The following is a 21,147-nucleotide window of genomic DNA, read 5'->3' on the forward strand; positions in this document are numbered from 1 at the left end:
ATGCCATCTGACTTGGTTTCCAATCTATGTAATTATGCACTATGATTCACAGGATCCTTTAGGTTTTCAATCTAAAGAAAAAAGGATCACTGGAAAGAGTTCAAGGATTGCTGTATTTTTCATTCAATTTTAATTGTCACTATTTTATTCCCTTTAAAAATTGGAGACCTCAGGACGCCACATCATTCAATGCTTATTGAAACTGGCAGTTCCTGCTTCAGCCAGAGCTGTGGCATCTGGTATTAGAAGCCTCAAAATAGCTACTGCTTGGGTTGAAGCGGCTTTTAACTCAAAGTAAATCAGTGGGTTTGACTCCCCACAAGCCTTTGCTATTCTGCACACAGCTGAGTTTGAGTCAAATTCAGCTGCAGATTGAACCAAAAAAAAAAAAATTAAACTCACCACTTTGAGTTAAAAGCTATTGCAACTCAAGCCAGGTTTTCAAACAGCAGATGTCACAGCTTGGGCTCAAGTTGGAACTGTCACTTTCTGCTGCCTCTAGAGTTCTAGGATCCTGAGGCCTGAAGAGCAACTTTACTTTTAGACTTTTTATTCCATGAAGTTGAAATTTCAGAATGGACTGATCTACACACATTTAAGGTTTATTTTTAGCTAATAGTGATATCTCACACATATTTTTCCGCCAGTCACGAGCATTTAATTTGAAGAGCTCTCCTGCTTCCCAGCTAGGCCATAGAGCTTTGAGTAAGAATAGCAACACAACAGTGTGAAGTGTTTGAAAGTCCAGTATTCTTCCTGCAGATCGAAGACATTAAGGCTTCTGGTCATAGATTTGGGTGTTGTCATTGACATGGGCATCCTTTTCCTTACTTTCTGCTTTCCAAGGCGGTGCATATGTCATTGGTCAAAAAGGGAAGTGCAGAGTAAAAGCAGGTCACTAGTTTTTTTGGCCTGGAGTGGGAGAATTCCCTCTCTCTCCACTCCCGCATAAATATCATTAAAAAAAGGCTAAAGGTTCCTTTTGAAGTTGAGCTGAAACACATCTGAAACTTAGAAAAGCAAATACAGGAAGAAAGGGGGAAGAGAAAGATGTCAAATTACTTTTGGATTCGGAAGGTTAAAGCATTGTTCCCTTGTGTTCCAAATGATTGCTGGCTTTTCAACTGGCTGGTGAGCTAAGGAAGATCAAGCTTAGCCAAGCTGCCTTTGAATCGGCTTTTGGCCCTTGGAGTTATAGGGGATTTCCCTGAGGGAAGGAACCAAGAGTTTCGTCTGACTTTGGGTGAGTTTTGTGGGATTAAGAATTTGTTTCCCAAATAGGGAAATTTGTGTTTTGGAGGCTTCATATAGTGAGCATGTATCAACAAAACTCTCTACATAGAGTACCACACATTATAATTAGGTGTCTGAAAATGGATTGGGCACTTGAATGAGGATTTTTCTTAGTTTAACATTTAACCAATCCCCCCCCTTCCACTTTCTTGCTCTGTTATTTGGTTTGGGAAATCTGCATTCAGTGGAATAGAGAAGGCATATTTTTCCATTATGTGAATGCTTAGTATGCCTCCACATAATGTTAATGATTATTATTATGGTATTGAGGGATTAATATGTGCCTAAGCATTGTGTTAAGCACTGGGGTTGACACAAGATAATTAGATCTGATTCAGGGCTCACAATATTAGAGATAAGGAGAAGCAGGCCTTGTTGTCCCCATTTTACAGATGAGGCAGAGAGGCTAAGTGACTTGCCCAAGGTCACATTGCAGGCCAGTGGCAGAGCTGGGGTTAGAATCCTGGGTCTTCTGGCCCCAGTCAAGTTCTCTTTCCAATAGGCCACATTGGCTTAACTCATACCTGGAATAGGATGTGCATTTCTGGATGCCACATCTTAGGAAATTCATAATAAAGCTGGAGAAGATTTGGGAAACGGCATCCAGGATAATCAGGAGAATGGAGAGGGTGATCAGAGTGAGTCCGTATTTATTCACACAGTCACTTAACATCAGGATGAAGAAACAGTCCAGCACATGGAAAACATAGGAATGCTGAGAAGCAGAAAATTTCCATTGGTTCAGAAGTGGCTTGGATACCTGACTGTTTGAGTAGTACATATTGGGTTACTAAAGGGAAAATTTGGGATGTGATCAGGAAACACTAAAATAAAGTATCCATGCATCCTGATGCCACTGTTGGCTATATTGGACGGCGTGAACTATTGGTTTGAACCAGGATTTGCCCTGCTTATGCTCTTTAGAGATGATTATTTTAGACTTCTTTTTTAAGCTAAGTTTGGAATTTCTGGTAAAGCTGAAGAGTACTTCTTTTTGGCACTATCCCTAATGACAAAGCTGATTTTTAAAAATTAACATCATACACGGAAGCTACAGCTAACTCTCTACCAGAAGTAATAATACAAAGGTGGTATTTATTGAGTGCTTACTGTGTGCAGAGCACTGTACTAAGCACTTGGGAGAGTACAGTATAACAGAGTTGGTAGACACATTCCCTGCCCACGTGAGCAGTTGGGGAACTCCATTCCAGTCTGACCAAGCTTGAACAAGTAATGGGGCTGCTAAATTTTTGGAAAAATCTTTGAAAATCCATTTGCTAAAGACAGAGAGCTATTCTACATTAGACATTAGCCTCGGCCCGAAGAGACTAATACAGTGGTGGGCATCATCAAAAAAGGTAATGAAAACAGAGTTTGCCACTATATATACACTTCACAATGGTACATCCAAGCCTATACTCCTTCCTAGGTCGATGGACAAGGTTTAATCCAAAAGGGAACAGAAAACACCAGTAATTCCATTCTATAAAGACAAAGGCAGAGAGGGAGATCTTTGAAGTTTACAAAATCCTTTAGGTGGCGGATAAGGTGAACATGGGTAGATTAGTTATTCACAGAATCACACAAAGAATTGATGAGGAATCATCAATGGATGCTTGAAAGGAGTAGCTTCAAACAAACAAAAGGAACACTTCACCTAGGTGGTGATGAGCCTATAAAATTCCTAACCCCAGGAAGTCTTGAGGCAATAAATGCTGATTTGGGTAAATCAGCCAGTGAAAGGTATAATGACTTTATGACAAGGAATATAGAAGAAAGTAGAAGAAAAAATTGGCAATGTGAGTGTGTGAAACACCTCTACTTGGTGCATTACAAAATCACTCCTTTTCTTAAGGATACGTGCTTTCCATTGTTTCCAAATGACTCCTGGGTATTTGACTTTTTAGTATGCAGGAAAATTACCTCAGTCTTTGTCATAATTCTCAACTCATTTAAATAATTTTCTGCCATTTTTCACTATTTGTGAAGATAGGCTTATCTTACCCTGGGTTTATTGCTGGATTTTGGAATCTTTCCCACCGGGCTTAGTATTTTTCAAAGTGGAAATCTAGTCTGTGACACAAATGAGATAAGATCCTCTGATTTGGGAATATCCAGGTTCTTTACTTTTTTTTTTTTTGGTAGTGCTAATTAAGCATCTTTGAGCCAGGGCAGATGTAGAAATAGTAACTTGGCGGTAGTTGTTGTTAGGTATAAAGCTGGCCTTCTATCTCAAGGGATCTGTCTTTCTCTTCCTTCCTTCCAAGCCTCCTATGTATGTGCTAGGGAGTTTGAAAACCCTCCCTTCTATAAAGTGGCAACTGGGAAAGGTCGGTGGAAACCCCCATATCCTGTTCTTTGGAGAACAGATTTAGTACTCTGGTTGTTTGTTGTACTTACATGTATCGTCTCTGTTTAGTTCTTTATTGAGCCCGTTTATTAGGAAAGCACACTGCTTTGGGAATTGGGACATGTGGGTTCCAATCCTAGCTTCGCAAATAGGGAAATGTGTGTTAGGGTTGTTCTGTCTGTGATGTAGTTGGACAGGCCCAATAAGAATCGTGGATGATAGCTGACCAGTGTGGGAGACAAAGCCTGCAGGAACTGCAAGGTAAGTGCCTGCTGTATTAAGCCCTTTTTTTCCCCAACTGCCCCCCTCCCTCCTGCATCGTCATGCATTAGACCTCTGTCCTTAGATACTTTGGATTTGTCCAACCTGCAGCCCCACAGCATTCACGTACATATCTGTAATTTGTTTATATTAATTTCGGTCTCCCCCTCTACTTGTAAGCTCACTGTGGGCACGGAATGGTTCTAGCAACTCTGTTTTATTGGGCTCTCCCAAGCGCTCGGTAAATACCATTGATTGATTATGGCACTGTGGCACAGCAGGGGCACTGTGCTGCAGTCAGTCCAGCCGTACATGGCTCTTGCACATAAAAATCCTTTGCATTTTCCGTGCAATGAGCTGCACCCCTCCCTACCTATTGACTTGCTGCATCCTGTTCTCCAGCTCTCCATCCTCCTGTTCTCTGTTCTCCCTGCATGGTAGGGGTGAGAGAGTGCCAGTAGCAATACATAAACCTCTAGCCCTGCAGTTGATTCTTGTGTGTTCTCGGTCCTGACATCTAAGGACTGGTGTCCCATGGCTTAGTGGCTAGAGCATGGGCCTGAGAGTCAGACGGACTTGGGTTCTAATCCCGACCCTACCATTTGTCTGCTGAGGGATCTTGGACAAGTCACTTAATTTCTCTGTTCCTTAGTTCCCTTGTCTGTATAATGGGGATTAAGACTGTGAGCCTCTTGTGGGGCAGGGACTTTGTCCAACGTGATTTTCTTGTATTCACCCCAGTGCATAGTAGAGTGTCTGGCACATAGTAAGAGGAGTAGCGTGGCCTAGTGGCAAGAGCACGGGCTTGGGAGTCAGAGGTCATGGCTTCTAATACCGGTTCTGTCACTTGTCTACTGCGTGACCTTGGGCAAGTCACTTTACTTCTCTGTGCCTCAGTTACCTCATCTGTAAAATGGGGGAGACTGTGAGCCCCACGTGGGACAATCTGATTACCTTGTGTTTATCCCAGTGCTTAAAATAGTGCTTGGCAAATAGTAAGCGCTTAACAAATACCATCATTATTATTACTGAACAATTGCCATTAGTAGTTTTTGATGGAAGCTTCCATCATCATATTTGTGTAGCTCTCGGGCTGCCTCAAAGGTAGGGATTATATGTTAGTCTTTCTCCGGTACTCCCTACAGGACCTAGGACAGAGCCAGGCACAAAGTGGAGGAGGTTCATTAAGTTTTACCGACTGATTTTATTCTGAGGTTAATATCGGTATAAAGTTGTTGTCCTGAGCTTAGGTTTCAGATTTCTCATGCTTAAGTGCAAACAGTTTGCTTTGGAAAATTTCACTGAACAAGATGGAGAAGTAGGCCTGGATGTTTTGGGAGCGCATGAGGGGATGGGAATAGCACAAAAATCTTGAACATATTTTGGAATTACAGGTATTGTTAAACTTCTATCACCGGAGGGACAACTCCTGGGAAAATGTGGTAGGTGTGCGAACTGATAGACGATCAAAGTTTTGCACAAATGTGTGGCATAAAATGTTGGTGAGCATATAAACTTTCAAAATCCAGTATGAGTTTTATAGAGCAGTGCTTGCAATGTGGTTAAAATGGCACTAAAATGACTTTTGGAATTTCAGAGTTTTGTAATAGTCTCTCCACTTCGGTTAAAAGATTATTAGACGCCATTATAAACTTCCTTGCCATTTTAAAAAGAGATGTTCAAACTGCACAAATGAAGAAAAAGCTTGTAACCTGTGCTATGTATTTATTTGCTAATATTTCGCAAGGGTAACTGGATGCCTTGAAGCGATCGAAGCGCGGTAGTTCAGATGGACATCCTATTAAGTTCATTTTTCACTTCATTTGAGCAGTTTGAGACTTTTTTATCATTATTAAATTGTTACATTTCAAATTATCTTTACTTCAAAGGAAATTGGAGAGCTTTGGTTAACAGTAATTCTGTCTCTTGACTGCATTACTTTAGCTCCAAGCTTTGCTGGACTAATTTGTACCTTAGGGCAAAAACCTTGTTTCTAAATTGGTATCAAATGCTCCTTACTATTGGGTTATTGCTATCCAGATTCTGGAAAGGAGGCTTTTGCTCTGAGGTTATTGCAGAAGGAGATTTGATCTCTGAGGAGGGAAAACAGCATTCAACTTTCTACTTTTTGCATTTTGGTGGAGAGCGGCAGACAGAAATTGAATGACTAGAATCCAGAATCAGATTTTGAAGGTTGCTTGGAGTCTCTTCATTTGCCCTTTAGTCTGTCCTTCCTATTTATCTAGGGAATGAGTAAATGCTAATTCTCCCCCAAATGAGGTACTAAAGCCTAGGCCGTGTGGCAAGAATAAAGGAGATGATCTACTGCACTGAATCATCACTGTGGACCTAAGATTGTTATTCCCCCATTTTAAGGTGCTAAATTTGCCTGCCTAGTCCAATATACCCACTTACATTTGACAACCTTTCTCCAGAAGTAAGAGATAAAACAAATGTAACGTGGTACGGCAAAAGGGTTGGAAAGGACGACTTTTTGTTCTGGCTCCTTCATTGGTGGTGGCTTTTTGACAACTTATTTAGCCTCTCTGGGCTTCGGTTTTTCCATCTTGGAAATAAGGGGAATAATCTTTCCTTGGTAAGGGTGTTGTGAGGAGAGATGAGGTAATGTTTGTGAAACTCTTCGAGCTTCTGAGAAATAAAAGTGTGAGATTGCTACCTAAGAGATATGCCAACACTGTTTTATTCTCCCAATGCTTAGTACAGTGCTCTGCATACAATAAGCACTCAGTAAATATGATGGATTATTTGAGTATAAGTGCCAGTTGTAGGAAAGTCTCACCTCAGGATTCTTGACTCACATCCTCCTCCTCTTGGAACTGTCTCCCTGTTCAAATTGGCCAGTCCAAAGTCCTTTCGATCTTCAAAGCTCTTCTGAAATTCTTCCTCCTCAAGGAGGCTTTCTCTGATTCTTCTCTTCAGGTCACATCCCCCATCTATCATTTCAGCACTTTGGCATTCACAACCATTTACACAAGCATTTCTTCTCTCTGGTTGTAAATCACCCAGCTGTTAGACTGCAAGATCCTTGTGGTCAGGGATCGTGCCTTCTACCTCTCTTGTATTCCATCAAGTCTTCAGTACAAGGCTGGGCACACAGAAGGCACTTAGTAACTACTTTTGGTTGATTGACTGAGGGCAGTCTGACTGCCGCCTAGCAACAGAGAGTCATAGGTGGAGAACCAAGTGATCAAGACTTGGCAGTGAGACCCTGGGGAGTTTGAGTGGATTACCTTGTGGAGGTCTTAAGGCATAGCAGGTTGGCTGGCTTTTAGGAGTGCCCACCTAGAGACCTCTCCCGCTCCTCCCCACTGCTGGAGAGATTTTTGCCAGGACTCTAAGTGGAAAAATGCAAAAGTGAATATTGAAGCAAATGTAGTCTGTTTCCTATAAGCCAATAGGTGGTCAGTGAATGCTTTCTCCTGAAAGCTTTCCATTTAGAGTGCAAGATGTAGTCCAATAGAGTCTCTTAATGATCTGTTTAAAAGAACCAATTACCGGAATCCAGACTAATTCAGTTGCCCAGCTTTTTCTTTAACAACAAATTGATCATCTCCTGACCTAGAAAACCAACCCCAATTGCTATCCCCATTTATCAGAGTTTTCAGAGATGTGAATGAGGATGAGTTGTCTCTCTGCTCTATTGCTCCTTTACAAATGAGGAAATTAAGGCTGTGGGCCGAGGTGGTCCTCGGTGACCTAAAATTCCTTAGGTGTAGTCATAACCCCAGAGTTTTAGGTGCAGCACAGTAGTTTAGCTGTTTTAAGTAAATGAATCAATGGTGTTTGTTGAGTGCTTACTGTGTGCAGAGCACTGTACTAAGCCCTTGGAACAGTGCAGTATGACAGAGTTGATAGATGTGTTGTCTGCCCACAAGGAGTTTACGGACTAGAGGGAGTTTACAGTCTAGAAGGCGGTCAACGAATGCTCGGTGTATTCTAAAGGATGTATCCTTGAAAGTATTCCCAGTTGACAAAACCAAAGACTAATGGAGTAAAAAGAGTTAGGGATTCCATGGCTTACATTACTCTGGGTGAAATGTAAGAGGATTTGTGATTAAAAAAACAACAAAATACACATTTTAAGTTTCTTCTTATAATGCTGTTCAAATTCAAGGAATGTCACTGTAACGTAACTGCTGTACGTATTAAAGTACCTCTTCTTTAGGTTGTCTGTTTTCATGAGTTCAGTGCTGTGTGTTTGATACTCAGATTGCATTAGTATTGTAGTACACTGAATTGTGGTCTTTCATTCCTCAGCAAAGACACTGCTGACTGTGAAGTTCATCTGTGGTTGTAATATGGCCTAAAAGAACCTGCAGTCAGTGCTTAGTATAGTGCTTGGCACATAGTAAGTGCTTAACAAACACCATCCTAATTACTACCACATAGTGTATCCACAAAAGCTGTCATGTTCATCGGCAGTCCCTTGTGTTGTCTTCATTTTTGCCTCCTTGTCTCATGATCTTCTCCAAGCTTCTGCTCCAAAGGAGCTACTCCCTTTCTTGAGAACATACTTTTGTGTCTGCCTCATTTGTGCCCCAGCTTCCGGCACCATTAATTTAGCATTTAACTGCATCCAAAAAAGTCTTCCTCTGCTCCGCAGGCCCCAACACGCACATCTTGTGTTTAGTTGCCCAATCAATAATTCAGTAGTATTGCACAGCGAACTGATTTTTAACAGTTAATATTAAATAGCTAAATAGCTACATTGATTTCCTTGCAGTGCTAATGAACTACCTATGCAGGAATGGTGCCAAGCTCAATGGGCTCTGAATGCCAGAGGTAGTTAGAGTTCATCTAGCTTGAAATGACATGATGCATGGCACGATCATGGGAAAACGGCTACTCAAATCTGTATGCCATGGTGACCATAATGTTATGTAGAACATTAAGGACGAAAACTTAAAATGAAGTCTACAAAACTGTGGTTTTCAAGGACGACTTATATTCATCCTTAACTGGCAGTGGGGCCGTTGGAACCTCAGCGGTGCATATTTCTGGGGTTTTTAACGTTTTGTTTTGTGTTCATCACTTAGGACCCCCGATGATCTCTCCAGATACATTATCACACTGCAGCAGAGGGAACTGATGTTGAAAGACAAGAACAATACCATCGGAAACAGGTAGGTGATACTGGTCAGGGGGAGACTAGCTGACTGGAGTTGGTTTCTGTTTAGATAATGGGTTCCCACATTCATTCTTCTTCTTAGAAACCTGTTAACTTGTTTTAGGCTTGGCTTCCTTCTAGTGGCCTGTCCTTGATTGATCCCATGACAAGCTTAGGGACGGATGGGGGAGAAAAGGCTAAATCAGTGGGTGTCCATTGATTCTCCTGTTGCAGCACCTGTTGTCCTTTTGAGACTGCCTTTGGGTAATTTATTACCATCCAGAAGGACATTTTTGTTATTTCCGTAACATAACCCTGAACATGCTGGTGGTCATCGCGTCGATTTAGTTTAAAACCTCAAAAGGTAAGAATTTCTCTTTTGACTGCAAAAGCAACTCTCAGATGCAACTGCCATTGCAAATGATCTCAAATTAAAGCTTCAACAACTTTTCAGGTAGCTGTTTCATTTAGCTTTTATTTGAAAACAAAATAATACATTAGAAACTAGGAAATGTTGGTATTTTTCTAAAACAATTAGACACCTACCTGCTTTCATCTCCTGGTATAGATTATTTGAAAGTTTATAGATGTCAGAATCTCTTTGAATAAAATGCCATTAAGAGAATAAATTTCCACCCACCCATCTCCAGTTCCTTTTAAACTATAGTCATGGGTCCAGGGATCTGTAGACTCCTAACAAATGATAGCTCAGTTTGCTAGAAAGAACCTTGGAATGAGCCCTGGGATGACTATGGACAGGTTAGTTAGCCACTGGGGTTCAGCTTTCATATCTGTAAGATAGGGATAATCCTTGTCACCTAAGAAAATCACACAACATCAGTATCCCCGAAATACATTGCAAAATGCCAAGCACTATAGTGAGACCTAGAGAAATTAACATGACACACGGCCCACTCTCTAAACAGTAAACAAGCATATTAAAATATCTGTCATTGTTGTATCATAAATGATTTCATCAAGCCCCTCGAGTGCTAACTTTCAGCCTGAGGCCTAAAAGATGAAAATACCACCTTCCGTTTGGATTGAAGGCTGCCCAGTCGGCTGCTCATGTCCCTCCCTGCAGGTGCGGTAGGTCGTAGGCTCCTCCTTTCTTGGATGAGGAAAGGGTTGCTACATCCTAGGCCACCATTCCAGTGGACTGGGGACTTCCAATATTAGGTACCAGCCTGCGTGGCCCATCCTTCATCGCTTTCCCCATGGCTTCAGGACACAGTCTCCTTTTGGGAGTGATGAGCTAAAATGGATTATGGGCCGCAAGGTACAAGACCTCTAGTGGGAGAGGTCCCTGGAAGCTCTTCTAACTTCAAGCATTGGATGAATTCAGTTTCTTATTTCATATTATCTCCTGAGGGCTCATTTCTGGGTTACCGGGACCAATGTGTAATAGCATCCCCATTCTTCTAGGAAGTTGTCAGGGCTAGAGCTGGAATCAGCACCCCGACTCCCTTCTTCCTAGCCCATTACTCCGAAGGCAAACCCTCCTTGCCACACCGTCAACTAATGCAGCTTTTTACGAAGGTCACACAAACTCTCGTGTTTGTACAAATATAGCTTGTCCTTTTGGGTCGTATCAGTGCTGTAGTACTGCGGTGTCTGATAGCTGTGCACTTAAATATATTCAAGTATTAGTGGACAGATGCTGTGTGTAATACTTTGAATTTTTAATTTAAATTCATCCTTGATCACAGGCTGATTTTTTAGGCTTAGGCTAACATCTTAAAGCTGTTGGAGAAAGCACCTCATTTGTGCCAGGTGATTAATACTAGCCTATTTTTCTACTGTAAATCCAGCACTTGTTAATTAATAATAAAAGACTCTTTTGTTCTCTGTAAGCTTCCTTCTCTCATTGTGGCAAGAAGTAGTTCTTAACAGTAGCTAGAATTCATACTGGGCAGGACCTTGGGAAATCAGTCAATGTATCAGTCATATGTAATAGAAGGGAACAATAATGCTACACAATATCAACTCCTTTTAACGTGCACCCCCTTCCCCAGTATAGAGAGTGAGTTGCAGCTGCATGGAAACTGTTTTTATAGAGATTGCCTAGGGTAAATCTAGAAAAAGGGGAGAAACATCATACTGCTTCACTGTGGAATATATATGCATGTACACATTCTCTCCCTGCCTCAGTGTTTTCCTTTGCAGAGCTTCTAATCCGTCGCTGTAATGCTGCCTTTGAAGACCCTGGGTGTTTTATTTCCATACTGTGCCTCTCTCTTGTGACAGCTCTCAACATGTTTTTTGGTTTTTCATACGTCCCGAATAATAATGACAGCGAGTGACACTGTTGAGACACTATAGATTTTTTAATAAGTGAACTTGGTGAAATCAAGGTTAAACTAGCAGCTGCATTTTATAAATGAGAGTCGACAAAATATAGCAGTGTTTATTGCTTCAGTGACCAAGAATCTGGGACCAAGTTAAAGAATTTGGAAACTCTCAGGCTTGAATTTACTAGGAAGTGTGCTTAAACCTTTGGTCCTGCTGAACCAATTTGTATGTACAGGTTGAATTACCATGTGTTTTCAAGATTGGTAATGTGCTTCTGGCAGGAGTGGGACTCTTCTGTGGTGCTGGTGAGGAGGCAGGGTAAGGATCATGACTCTTCTGGTCGTACTATCACGAAAAAGGGAAAAGCAGAATAGTCTTTAGTATTATTATTATTATCATTATTATTATGGTATTTGTTAAGTGCTTACTATGTGCAAAGCACTCTTCTAAGCCCTGAGGTTGATACAAGGTAATCAGGTTGTCCCAGTCTTGCTGCAGATTGTCTTAATCCCCATTTTACAGATGAGGTAACTGAGGCACAGAGAACTTAAGTGACTTGCCCAAAGTCACACAGCTGACAAGTGGCGGAGCCGGGTTTAGAACCCCACAGTACTGTAGTGGAAAGTGCCATTATAAATGAGTGATAGAATTTCACCCTTGTTTTCTCTGGCTTCAAGTTGTGTCAGTCGAATAAATTCTATCCTCAGCAGAAGGCAGTGTGGAGTCTGTGGGTAGACTAAAGAAGATGAACCCAGTCTTGCTAGGAACCGTGGATGGCGGAACCTGTTCCCGAGCAGTGGGATGAGCCTGGTGAACAGTCCTATAGGAGAATCTAAATCCTGTGAGAAAACAAGAGACCATCTGAGGCTGTGTTGGGTAGGCTGTGGAGAGAAGCAAGCTTTAATTACGCACTTCTGCCGCAGTGATTAACTCTGTGGGTCGAAGAGCCCCAGAAGAAGCCCATGTCCTAAGAATCATCTTAGCTATTCTTGCCTCATGTGCTCTCCCCTTGACTGACCAACTCTTACCCAGAAGAGGGACAAAACGGGAATGAGATTGGCGCAGCAAGGACAAGATGTAGGAAAGGACCTCCTCGAGTGACCCGCTCTGTGCTTCCTCTAGACTGTAGGCAGGAAACATGTCTGTTATATTGTACTCTCCCAAGTGCTTAGTACAGTGCTCTGCACACAGTAAGCATGAGTGACTGCCTCCTCTACTTCTCAGTACTGAGATTACCCTTCCCTCCAGACTTTTATAAACACTTCCTCCCTGCAGATAATCCCCCTTTCTGTGGCTGGTGCAGAATTGAAAAGGGAATGAAGGAGAGATTCAATAGGTCCATATCTAAATGGGGTAGACCTGCAGAACAATAAGAAGGGAAAACAAAACAAGGTTAAGGGAGAAAATCAGTGACCCAAGATCACATTGTAAAGCATAGTAGGCAAACACAGTTCCCGGAGGGAGTAGTTCTTATGGTCTTTATGATTTATAACAGATCTTGTCACAGATTGCTGCAGGCCCATGCCATTCTAGGAGGCGGCGGAGAATCAGGAAGCTCCGGGGACCTTATGGCTCCTGATATTATTGGGGCCCTTGGACCAAAGGGGTCAAAGGGGTCTCCGCTGGGTCTCGCTCAGAACAATGGGACTTCTAGTAGAAGCAGCGTGGCTCAGTGGAAAGAGCCTGGGCTTGGGAGTCAGAGGTCATGGGTTCAATTTCCAGCTCTGCCACTCGTCAGCTGTGTGACTGTGGGCAAGTCATTTCACTTCTCTGGGCCTCAGTTCCCTCATCTGTAAAATGGGGATGAAGACTGTGAGCCTCACGAGGGACAACCTGATTACCCTGTATCTCTCCCAGCGCTTAGAACAGTGCCCTGCACATAGTAAGCGCTTAACAAATACCAACATTATTATTATCCCGGGTTGTTCTGGTGGGAGGCAGTGAGGGAGGATGACGTGGGTGATGTAAGAAGCATCGTGTCCTAGTGGCTAGAGCATGGGGTTGGGAGTCAGAGGACTTATCACCGCTCTGCCACCTGCCTGCTGTATGACCTTGGGCAAGTCACTTCCCTTCTCTGGACCTCAGCTTCCTTATCGGTAAAATAAGGATTCGATGCTTATTCACCTTCCTACTTAGACTGATAGCGCCATTTGAGGCAGAAACTGTGGCCCGTCTGATTATTTTGTATCTATCCCGGTTCTTAGTACAGGGCTGGGCATGTAGCAAGTGCTTACCAAATGCCATTGTTAATAATCATAATAGTAATAATAATTGTTAATAAGAATAAGTGAAGAGATCAAATAGAAATATTACAATTCTCTAGACCGTAAGCTCGTTGTGGGAAGGGAATGTGTCTGTTATAGTGTACTCTCTCAAGTGCTTAGTACAGTGCTCTGCCCACAATAAGTGCTCAGTAGATATGATTGGCTGACTGACAATGTTAATGTGTTACAATAATAAAGATTGAGTTTGGTGTTTAGCTGTATACATGTAAATTTCTGATTTGTGGTTTTTTTCATATGCTATTGAAGGAAATGATGGCCTTGTGTGAAATGACTAGAGTTTCATCATTGATGATAAGTGGAGAACAATCTACTATTGAAAAGGGCTTTTAATCCCTAAATCAGGTTTAAAAAAAGTCTCTCAGGTGAGTGGGTGGAGAAAATGATATGGTGGAACCAAGGGAAGGTTTTGAGTTAAGGTAATCTAGGTTAAGGTAGTTTTCACAAAATAAAGAGTGCTAGAAGAAATGTAGGCATTAAGACTCAATAGGACTATTGGAAAAGCAAAATAAAAGGAGACCGTTGTAGGAAGGGATTTCTGTATTGCACTTTTTCGCTTAATGATATTTAAGTTTAAGTAAGCTTTTTTTTGTATAAGCCATGTGATGGTTGCCCTCCTTGACACTTAGAATAATTGATTTGATTAGATTTTCACAATTTGTCATAAGAAATGAACTTGTAGGTGCCTAAATTGTCTGTCGGGCACAGTTCTCCCTTCATGCATTTTGTTATGCTGTTGTGAGAAATGGAATTTATGGGAGAACTCTATATGACTTGAAGCATATGCTTCTGCCAAATTTGGTTTTTCTGACACCATCCTCTCCTTCTTGTGTGGCCGATCTCACTCTTCTTTGTTGGTCCAACCTCTACTTCCCACTCCCTAACTGTGAGTGTCCCAAGGCTTAGTTTTGGGTTCCCTTCTATTCTCATTCTACTTTCCCCTCCCTTGACGAAGCCATCTGCTCCCACAGTTTCAACTTTCACCTATTTCCGGATGACTTCCATATCTAATTCACTAGGCTCAACTTTTCTCCTCTGCATTCTCATTATTTTGCCTCCAGAGCATCCATGTATAGATGTTCTGCCAGCAGCAGCATGGCCTAGTGGAAAGAACCCGGGCCTGTGAGTCAACGGACCTGGATTCTAATCCTGCCTCCTTCACTTGCCTGCAAGCCCCTTCACTTTTTCTAGCCTCAGTTTCTTCCTCTGCAAAGAGGGGATTCAGTACCTGTTCTTCCCCCTATTTAAACTGCAAGCCAGTGTGGGACCTGATTAGCTTGTTTTTACCCTAGCACTTAGTACAGTCCTTGGTACAGAGTTTGTGCTTAATAAACGCCACAACAAATGCCACAACCATTAAGAGCATACTGTGTGTCAGGCACTATTCTAAGCACTGGATTAGGTACAATAATAATAATAATAATGTTGGTATTTGTTAAGTGCTATGTGCAGAGCACTGTTCTAAGTGCTGGGGTAGATACAGGGTAATCAGGTTGTCCCACGTGAGGCTCACAGTTAATCCCCATTTTACAGATGAGGTCACTGAGGCACCGAGAAGTTGTGACTTGCCCACAGTCACACAGCTGCCAAGTGGCAGAGCTGGGATTCGAACCATGACCTCTGACTCCCAAGCCCGGGCTCTTTCCACTGAACCACACTGCTTCTCAGTCAATCAGGTAAGACAGATACAGTCCCTGTCATACATTGGACTCACAGTCTAAACAGTCAATCGATCAGTGGTATTTATTGAGCACTTACTATGTGCAGAGCACTGTACTGAGCACTTGGGAGAGTACAATGCTACCGATATAGTGGACACATTTGCTACCTATAACAAACTTAGTCTAGAAGGGAAACTAGACAAATAAATAATTTATAACTTAATGATATGTATGTAAGTGCTGTGGGATATGAGGGAGAACAAGTTTTCAGTTGCCCTGGAACAGATGAGGCAACTGAGGGACTGAGGAGTTTAAGTGACTTGTCCAACGTCACCCAGCAGACAAGTGGTGGAGCTGGGATTAGAACCCAGCTCCTTTGACTCCCAAGCCTGGGCTTTTTCCACTAGGTCTTGCCACTTTTCACTCCCGTCACTCCCCTCCACTTGGATTTCCCTGCAGCAGAGCTCAAGAAACAGGGGCAGGGACTGTGTCCAACCTAATTTACTTGTGTCTACCCCAGCACTTAGAACAGTCTCTGACACAGAGTAAGTGCTTAACAAATACCATAAAAAAGGTGGGGAGGGGAGCAGTCAGTGCTGTCGTTTTCATTCTCTCCTTCCTCCCTCCTTTGATGACCCTGGGGCAGGTGGTAGATAAAATGGGGTTGTCACTTTCTCTCTGTAGGTTTTTTGGCAAAGCAAAGGGCTGTTGATCAGGAAGAATGTCTTTGGGGGTGAAGCGGATTAGGGCATAAAGCTGACACCTTCGTTCTGAGCATGAACTTGGGATGCCCTGCCCCTGCTCATCCATAAGCATCAGGGGCCAATAGATTAGACAGGTAGTTTAAAACCAGAGCCAAAATCTGTAGATTCGAGGTGTTTGCAATTCAGTTTTTCAGGCACTCTTAAAGCATATGATATTCTTCTTTGGCAATTTCAACTCTGTGAGGGTCTGTCTCAAACTTTATATTGTGCAGTCTACAACCTCCCGGATGGGTGTTGCAAAGCATCCAGAGAGATGGAGGCAGGTGAAAGCTCCCAAATCGTGCTATAGGTTGTTTGGTTTTGAAAAGACTCATGTGCTGAGGAGAAACAAATTCAATTCAGGCAAAATCTGATCTGCGGATCCCTTGGAGACGGTGTGATTGGTTTTTATTTAATTTCCCAAAACCTCAGAGCAGCAGAGAGAAATATTGAATTAGAAAGTCTTTGGATAACTTCTAATCCTAATTTCTCCAATTCTCCTGGTGAGAGTTAAAGATCTGGTCCTTTAGCTCCCATACCCCATCCAACATGAAGCCAGATTTTTGATCCTTGGATTTGAGAGCCAACCAGATTATTAGACTTTGTGCATTGTGATGATAACCTCCAGCCATGGCTGATCTTTAACCTGGATCAGCATAAACAGTTTTTGTAGGAAATGAATATTATAGTAACCAGATAAGAGCTCGAGTTCTGGTCACGCAAGACTTCTCCTAACAGCAGAATTGTAAATATACACATAGCCCCTCGTAAAATTCCATTTATTTTTATCTTCAGATTGCTTGTGCTTTTCCAGAAATTTTTTTTTTTGTGTTAATTTAGTACTTACTGCTGTTACCTCTAGGATTTTTTTTTTTTACAAAATGGGGAAAGTGGTAAATGAGAAGCAGCATAACCTAGTTGAAAAAGCATGGCCTTGGAGTCAGAGGGCCTGGGGTCTAATCCCGCCTCTGCTACTTGTCTGCTGTGTGACCTTGGGCAAGTCACTTAACTTCTCTGTGCCTCAGCTACCTCATCTGTAAAACAGGGATTAAGTCTGTGAGTCCCACTTAGGACATGAATGTGTCTAACCTGATTAGCCTGTATCTTCACCAGCACTTAGTACCGTGCCTGGCATATAGAAAGTGCTTAACGAACACTTAAAAAACAAAACAAAACAAATAGTGGTGATGAGTGAATCGGGTAAAAAACTTATGTGCAGAGAATGAAAAAAAGCAGAAAGGAGAGGCAGGGCACACCCTGCTTAGGAAGGCCCCCCAGAAAGGGCTCCCTTTGCCATTTAAGTGAGTCCCATCAAGTGAACCCTACCAGGTCTCTTTCCAATGTAAAACCAAATAACCCTAGCAGGCCTTTACTTGGAGGGAATGAGTAGGGAGTGTGGAGAGCAAAGTCTGCCGCGAAGTCATAAAAAAAGCAAACAAGTCCAGCCAAAGCCAATGATTCTGGGACTACTCCAAATGAACACTGTGATCTCATGTGCGTGGGCTGAAGAAAGATAATCTGTAAGGCACTGAGTTGTCTCCCTCAAGCTGTTTTTCTTTCAAGCATCAAACTTTATAACTGTTAATTTTGTTGTGCTCGGTGCAAGCAGGTCAGAAAAGAAGTCACAATAGAGAAGGAAATGAAATCAGTAGTTTTACAGTTCAACACGAGCAGCAACTGCAGATTAAACTTGAGATTGAAGGGTTGTGCTTGAGGTCAGGAGCACTCATATGAGGCTTTTTAAGGGGGCTGGGGTTATTTAGAGGGGGAGGTGGAATAAGGCCTCCCTGATTAATCTTTCACCTCCCCTCCCTATGTCCTCCTGTACCCTTCTCCCCCCAACTGCCACTTCGATATTTCTGCACCATCTAAGTATATGGAAGCTCAACCCCCTCCCCAGTACTACGTATGTGTCGTCGTACTCTGTTGCCTCCTCTTACTTGAAACTTATTTAGGTGTCTTCCACGGAAGATTGAAAACTATTTGAATGCAGGGATCTTGTCTACTAATTCTATTAAACCCTTCCAAGTACGTTAGAATACAGTTTTGTGCATTAAAATAGCTGCTAAAAATATTATCGATTGAAATGAAACAAGAACATGGGCTCAGCTGTGGCATGCCCTTACTTGACTGTTCTAAACCAAGTTGTTATTTTGCACCTCTTTTTTACCATGCACTTACCCAGCTAACAGCCATCTCTTCAGAGGTGGGGGTAGCAATCTGAAAATAAAAAGGAATGGCATTTTAAGAAAAGCTGTATTTAATTTTTAGTTCTTCAGTCTAGGAAAAGTCTTTAGTTACCAGAATGGGATCTATTCTCTAGTGCTTCTACTCACTCCTGTCTCAAGGCAGTGGCGATCAAGTTGTAGAGGTGACCATTTTCCTATTTGCTTTGCAACGCAAAAAGTCTTATGGGCGGGATTACGTCAATGAATTCTCTACAGAGGTAACAGTCCTCCGTAGTCACAAGAGGCCCAGTTGTTGGTGAGACCCTATCTTTGAGCGGCCAGCAAACCCATTTCATTCAGGTCACATAGTTTGCTCTCTGTCGTACTGGGATGCTCCAAAGGCCTTTTGCTATTCTCATTGTGCTTGCTAGAAGTCTCTTCCTGAGAGCAACTGCGTGTGCCAAGGTTGGTTTGCTGCCATTGTCTCCTTCCAGAATGTTGCTTTTACCCATTGTTTGAGGCCTACATCCTATATCATAAAAATTATAATTTTTTTTGGTATTTGTTAAGCCTTTACTATGTGCCAGGCACTGTACTAAGTGCTGGAGTAGTTACAAGGTAATCAGGTTGGACTTGGTCCATGTTCCAAAAGGGGCTCACAGTCTTAGTCCCCATTTTGCAGATAAGGTAACTGAGGCTCAGGAAAGTTAACTGACTTGCCCAAAGTCACTAAGTAGGCTTGTGGTGAAGCAGGGATTAGAACCCAAGTCCTTTGGACTCCCTAGTGGACTTCTTCCACTAGGCCACAGCTGCTTCCAAAAAGTTGTTTGCCCTTTTTCCTTGGGCACACCCATTTCTCTCTCCACCCCAGGAGCTTGCAACCTTAGTGTCATTCTTGACTCGGCTATTGATCAAGTTTGTCAATTAGTTGGTCGTTTGCCAGTTTACTGCTAAATCCTGCCAGCTTTTCCTGCATAACGTTTTGCCAATCCATCCCTTCCTCTCCACTCAAATTTCTATCATTTTGTTACAACTTCTGGTTTTGCCATAGCTACCCATTGCATTAGCCTTCTTGCTGGTCTTCTATCCTCTCCCTCCTTCAATCAACATTACATTCTACTGCATGGATCATCTTCCTGCTGAATTGTACTTCCCAGGCACTTAGTACTGTCCTGCACACAGTAAGTGCTCAATAAATGCGATTGAATGAATGAATCTTCCTGAAACATCACCCACCCCACATCTCTCCTCTCCTTCCAATCCTCAATCCACTCCCTGTGATTTTCCCCATCAGAAATGGCTTCCAGCATCTCTAGCGCCTAGTCCCACCTTACCTATCTGCTCTCTTTTCCCATTATTCCCTAACATGCTGTTTTCATTCCTCCGAAGCCAACCCTCTAATCGTGCCATGCTCTCGATTCTCCTGGCTCCATCCCCTTCCTCACGCTATTCTTCTGACTTGATATTCCCTCCTTTCTCACATGCCACAGCCCTGCCCACATTCAAATTCTTTCCCACCTCCTCCAACAAGCTTTTTCCCATTAATTTTCCCAGCACCCTGAGCCATGTCATCTCCTCAGCTGTCTCTAGCACTTACACATTTATTTCCACCCTCCTTTGCACTCATATGTATCTGCTGCATTCATTTTTGACCTCTTTAGTGTAAATATATATCTTCTCCTCTAGAGTGCAATTTCCTTGTGGGCAGGGAACATGTGACTTCGTTATTCTGAACCAAGTGCTTAGTACAGTTCATCACATCAAACGGGTGCTTAATAGATGCTACTATTAACACCACTATAAGGGGCCTTTTGGTACATTGTCTCAGTTTTATTCAGATTAATTGTCACCACCTGTTGCTGGGCTGAATTTGCAAAGCAGTTTGTAGTCATCTGTATGTTGCCTTGCGTACTGCCTCCAGAGCATAGTCATCAGCATTCATCAGCTCATGGATAACTCTCAAAATCTTTCCCTGATTCTTGTAGCCTGTTGAATTGGAACAGTCTCCCTGAAGAGCAGATGCTGATGTTGACACTAGCTTTCAGATTCCACTTTGCATTCGTAAATGCAGCGACTTAGATTCCATTGAACAGGACTACGCTGCCTACAGACGCCTGCTTTACTTCATTGCAGATGGGGAAGTGGTCACATAGGGTATTTCCATCTCTGACTTGACTGACCGCAATGTCACGGAGCCGATTTTGGTTGTGAATTTCTCAGGGTGGCCAGATTTTCTCGGTTGTGGTCCGAGCTCTGATCTACTGCTGGTGTCAGATGTTTTCTTGAGGTCCACGAAGGTAGTAAAGAGGATTTTTCCTTAGGTGCCGTCACTTCCTGGGGAATCGTAAATGATGGCTATTTATTCACCATTATCTGATCATATGCCTTCCATTCCGAACAAGATGCAATTTATGTAGTCTGGTTTATGAGCTTTCATAATTGTGCACCTTTTAAATGGTAGGAGCTTTTGCCGAAGGAACGTGAATAACCCAATCCTAGAATAAGTCCTGCCTAAAGATATGTAAAGTCCTTTTATAAGAAACCGTAGATACTAGATATGAAGCAGCGTGGCTCAGTGGAAAGAGCATGGGCTTGGGAGGCAGAGGATGTGGGTTCTAATCCTAATCCTGCTACAATATTGCCAAGATTCGCCCTTTCCTCTCCACCCAAACGGCTACCTTACTATTACGGGCTCTCGTTATATCCCGGCTAGACTACTGTGTCAGCCTTCTCTCTGACCTCCCTTCCTCCTCTCTCGCCCCGCTCCGGTCTATTCTTCACTCCGCTGCCCGGCTCATCTTCCTGCAGAAACGATCTGGGCATGTCACTCCCCTTCTTAAACAACTCCAGTGGTTGCCTATCGACCTCCGCTCCAAACAAAAACTCCTCACTCTAGGCTTCAAGGCTCTCCATCACCTTGCCCCTTCCTACCTCTCCTCCCTTCTCTCTTTCTACCGCCCACCCCGCAC

The 21,147-nt window shown here is 42.7% G+C and overlaps 1 protein-coding gene across 1 annotated transcript in view; it reads left to right on the plus strand.

The window, feature by feature from the left end:
* The window catches only part of MAD1L1 (mitotic arrest deficient 1 like 1), a 575,141-nt gene that overhangs the window by 54,211 nt on the left and 499,783 nt on the right, over positions 1-21,147 (plus strand). Inside the window, exon 10 of the mRNA XM_029056371.1 lies at positions 8,962-9,048. Coding sequence (XP_028912204.1) covers positions 8,962-9,048 — 87 coding nt within the window. The remainder of the gene's footprint in view (positions 1-8,961; positions 9,049-21,147) is intronic.

The sequence above is a fragment of the Ornithorhynchus anatinus genome, chromosome 2 (assembly GCF_004115215.2).
Source record: "Ornithorhynchus anatinus isolate Pmale09 chromosome 2, mOrnAna1.pri.v4, whole genome shotgun sequence".
In the NCBI taxonomy this organism is placed as follows: domain Eukaryota; kingdom Metazoa; phylum Chordata; class Mammalia; order Monotremata; family Ornithorhynchidae; genus Ornithorhynchus; species Ornithorhynchus anatinus.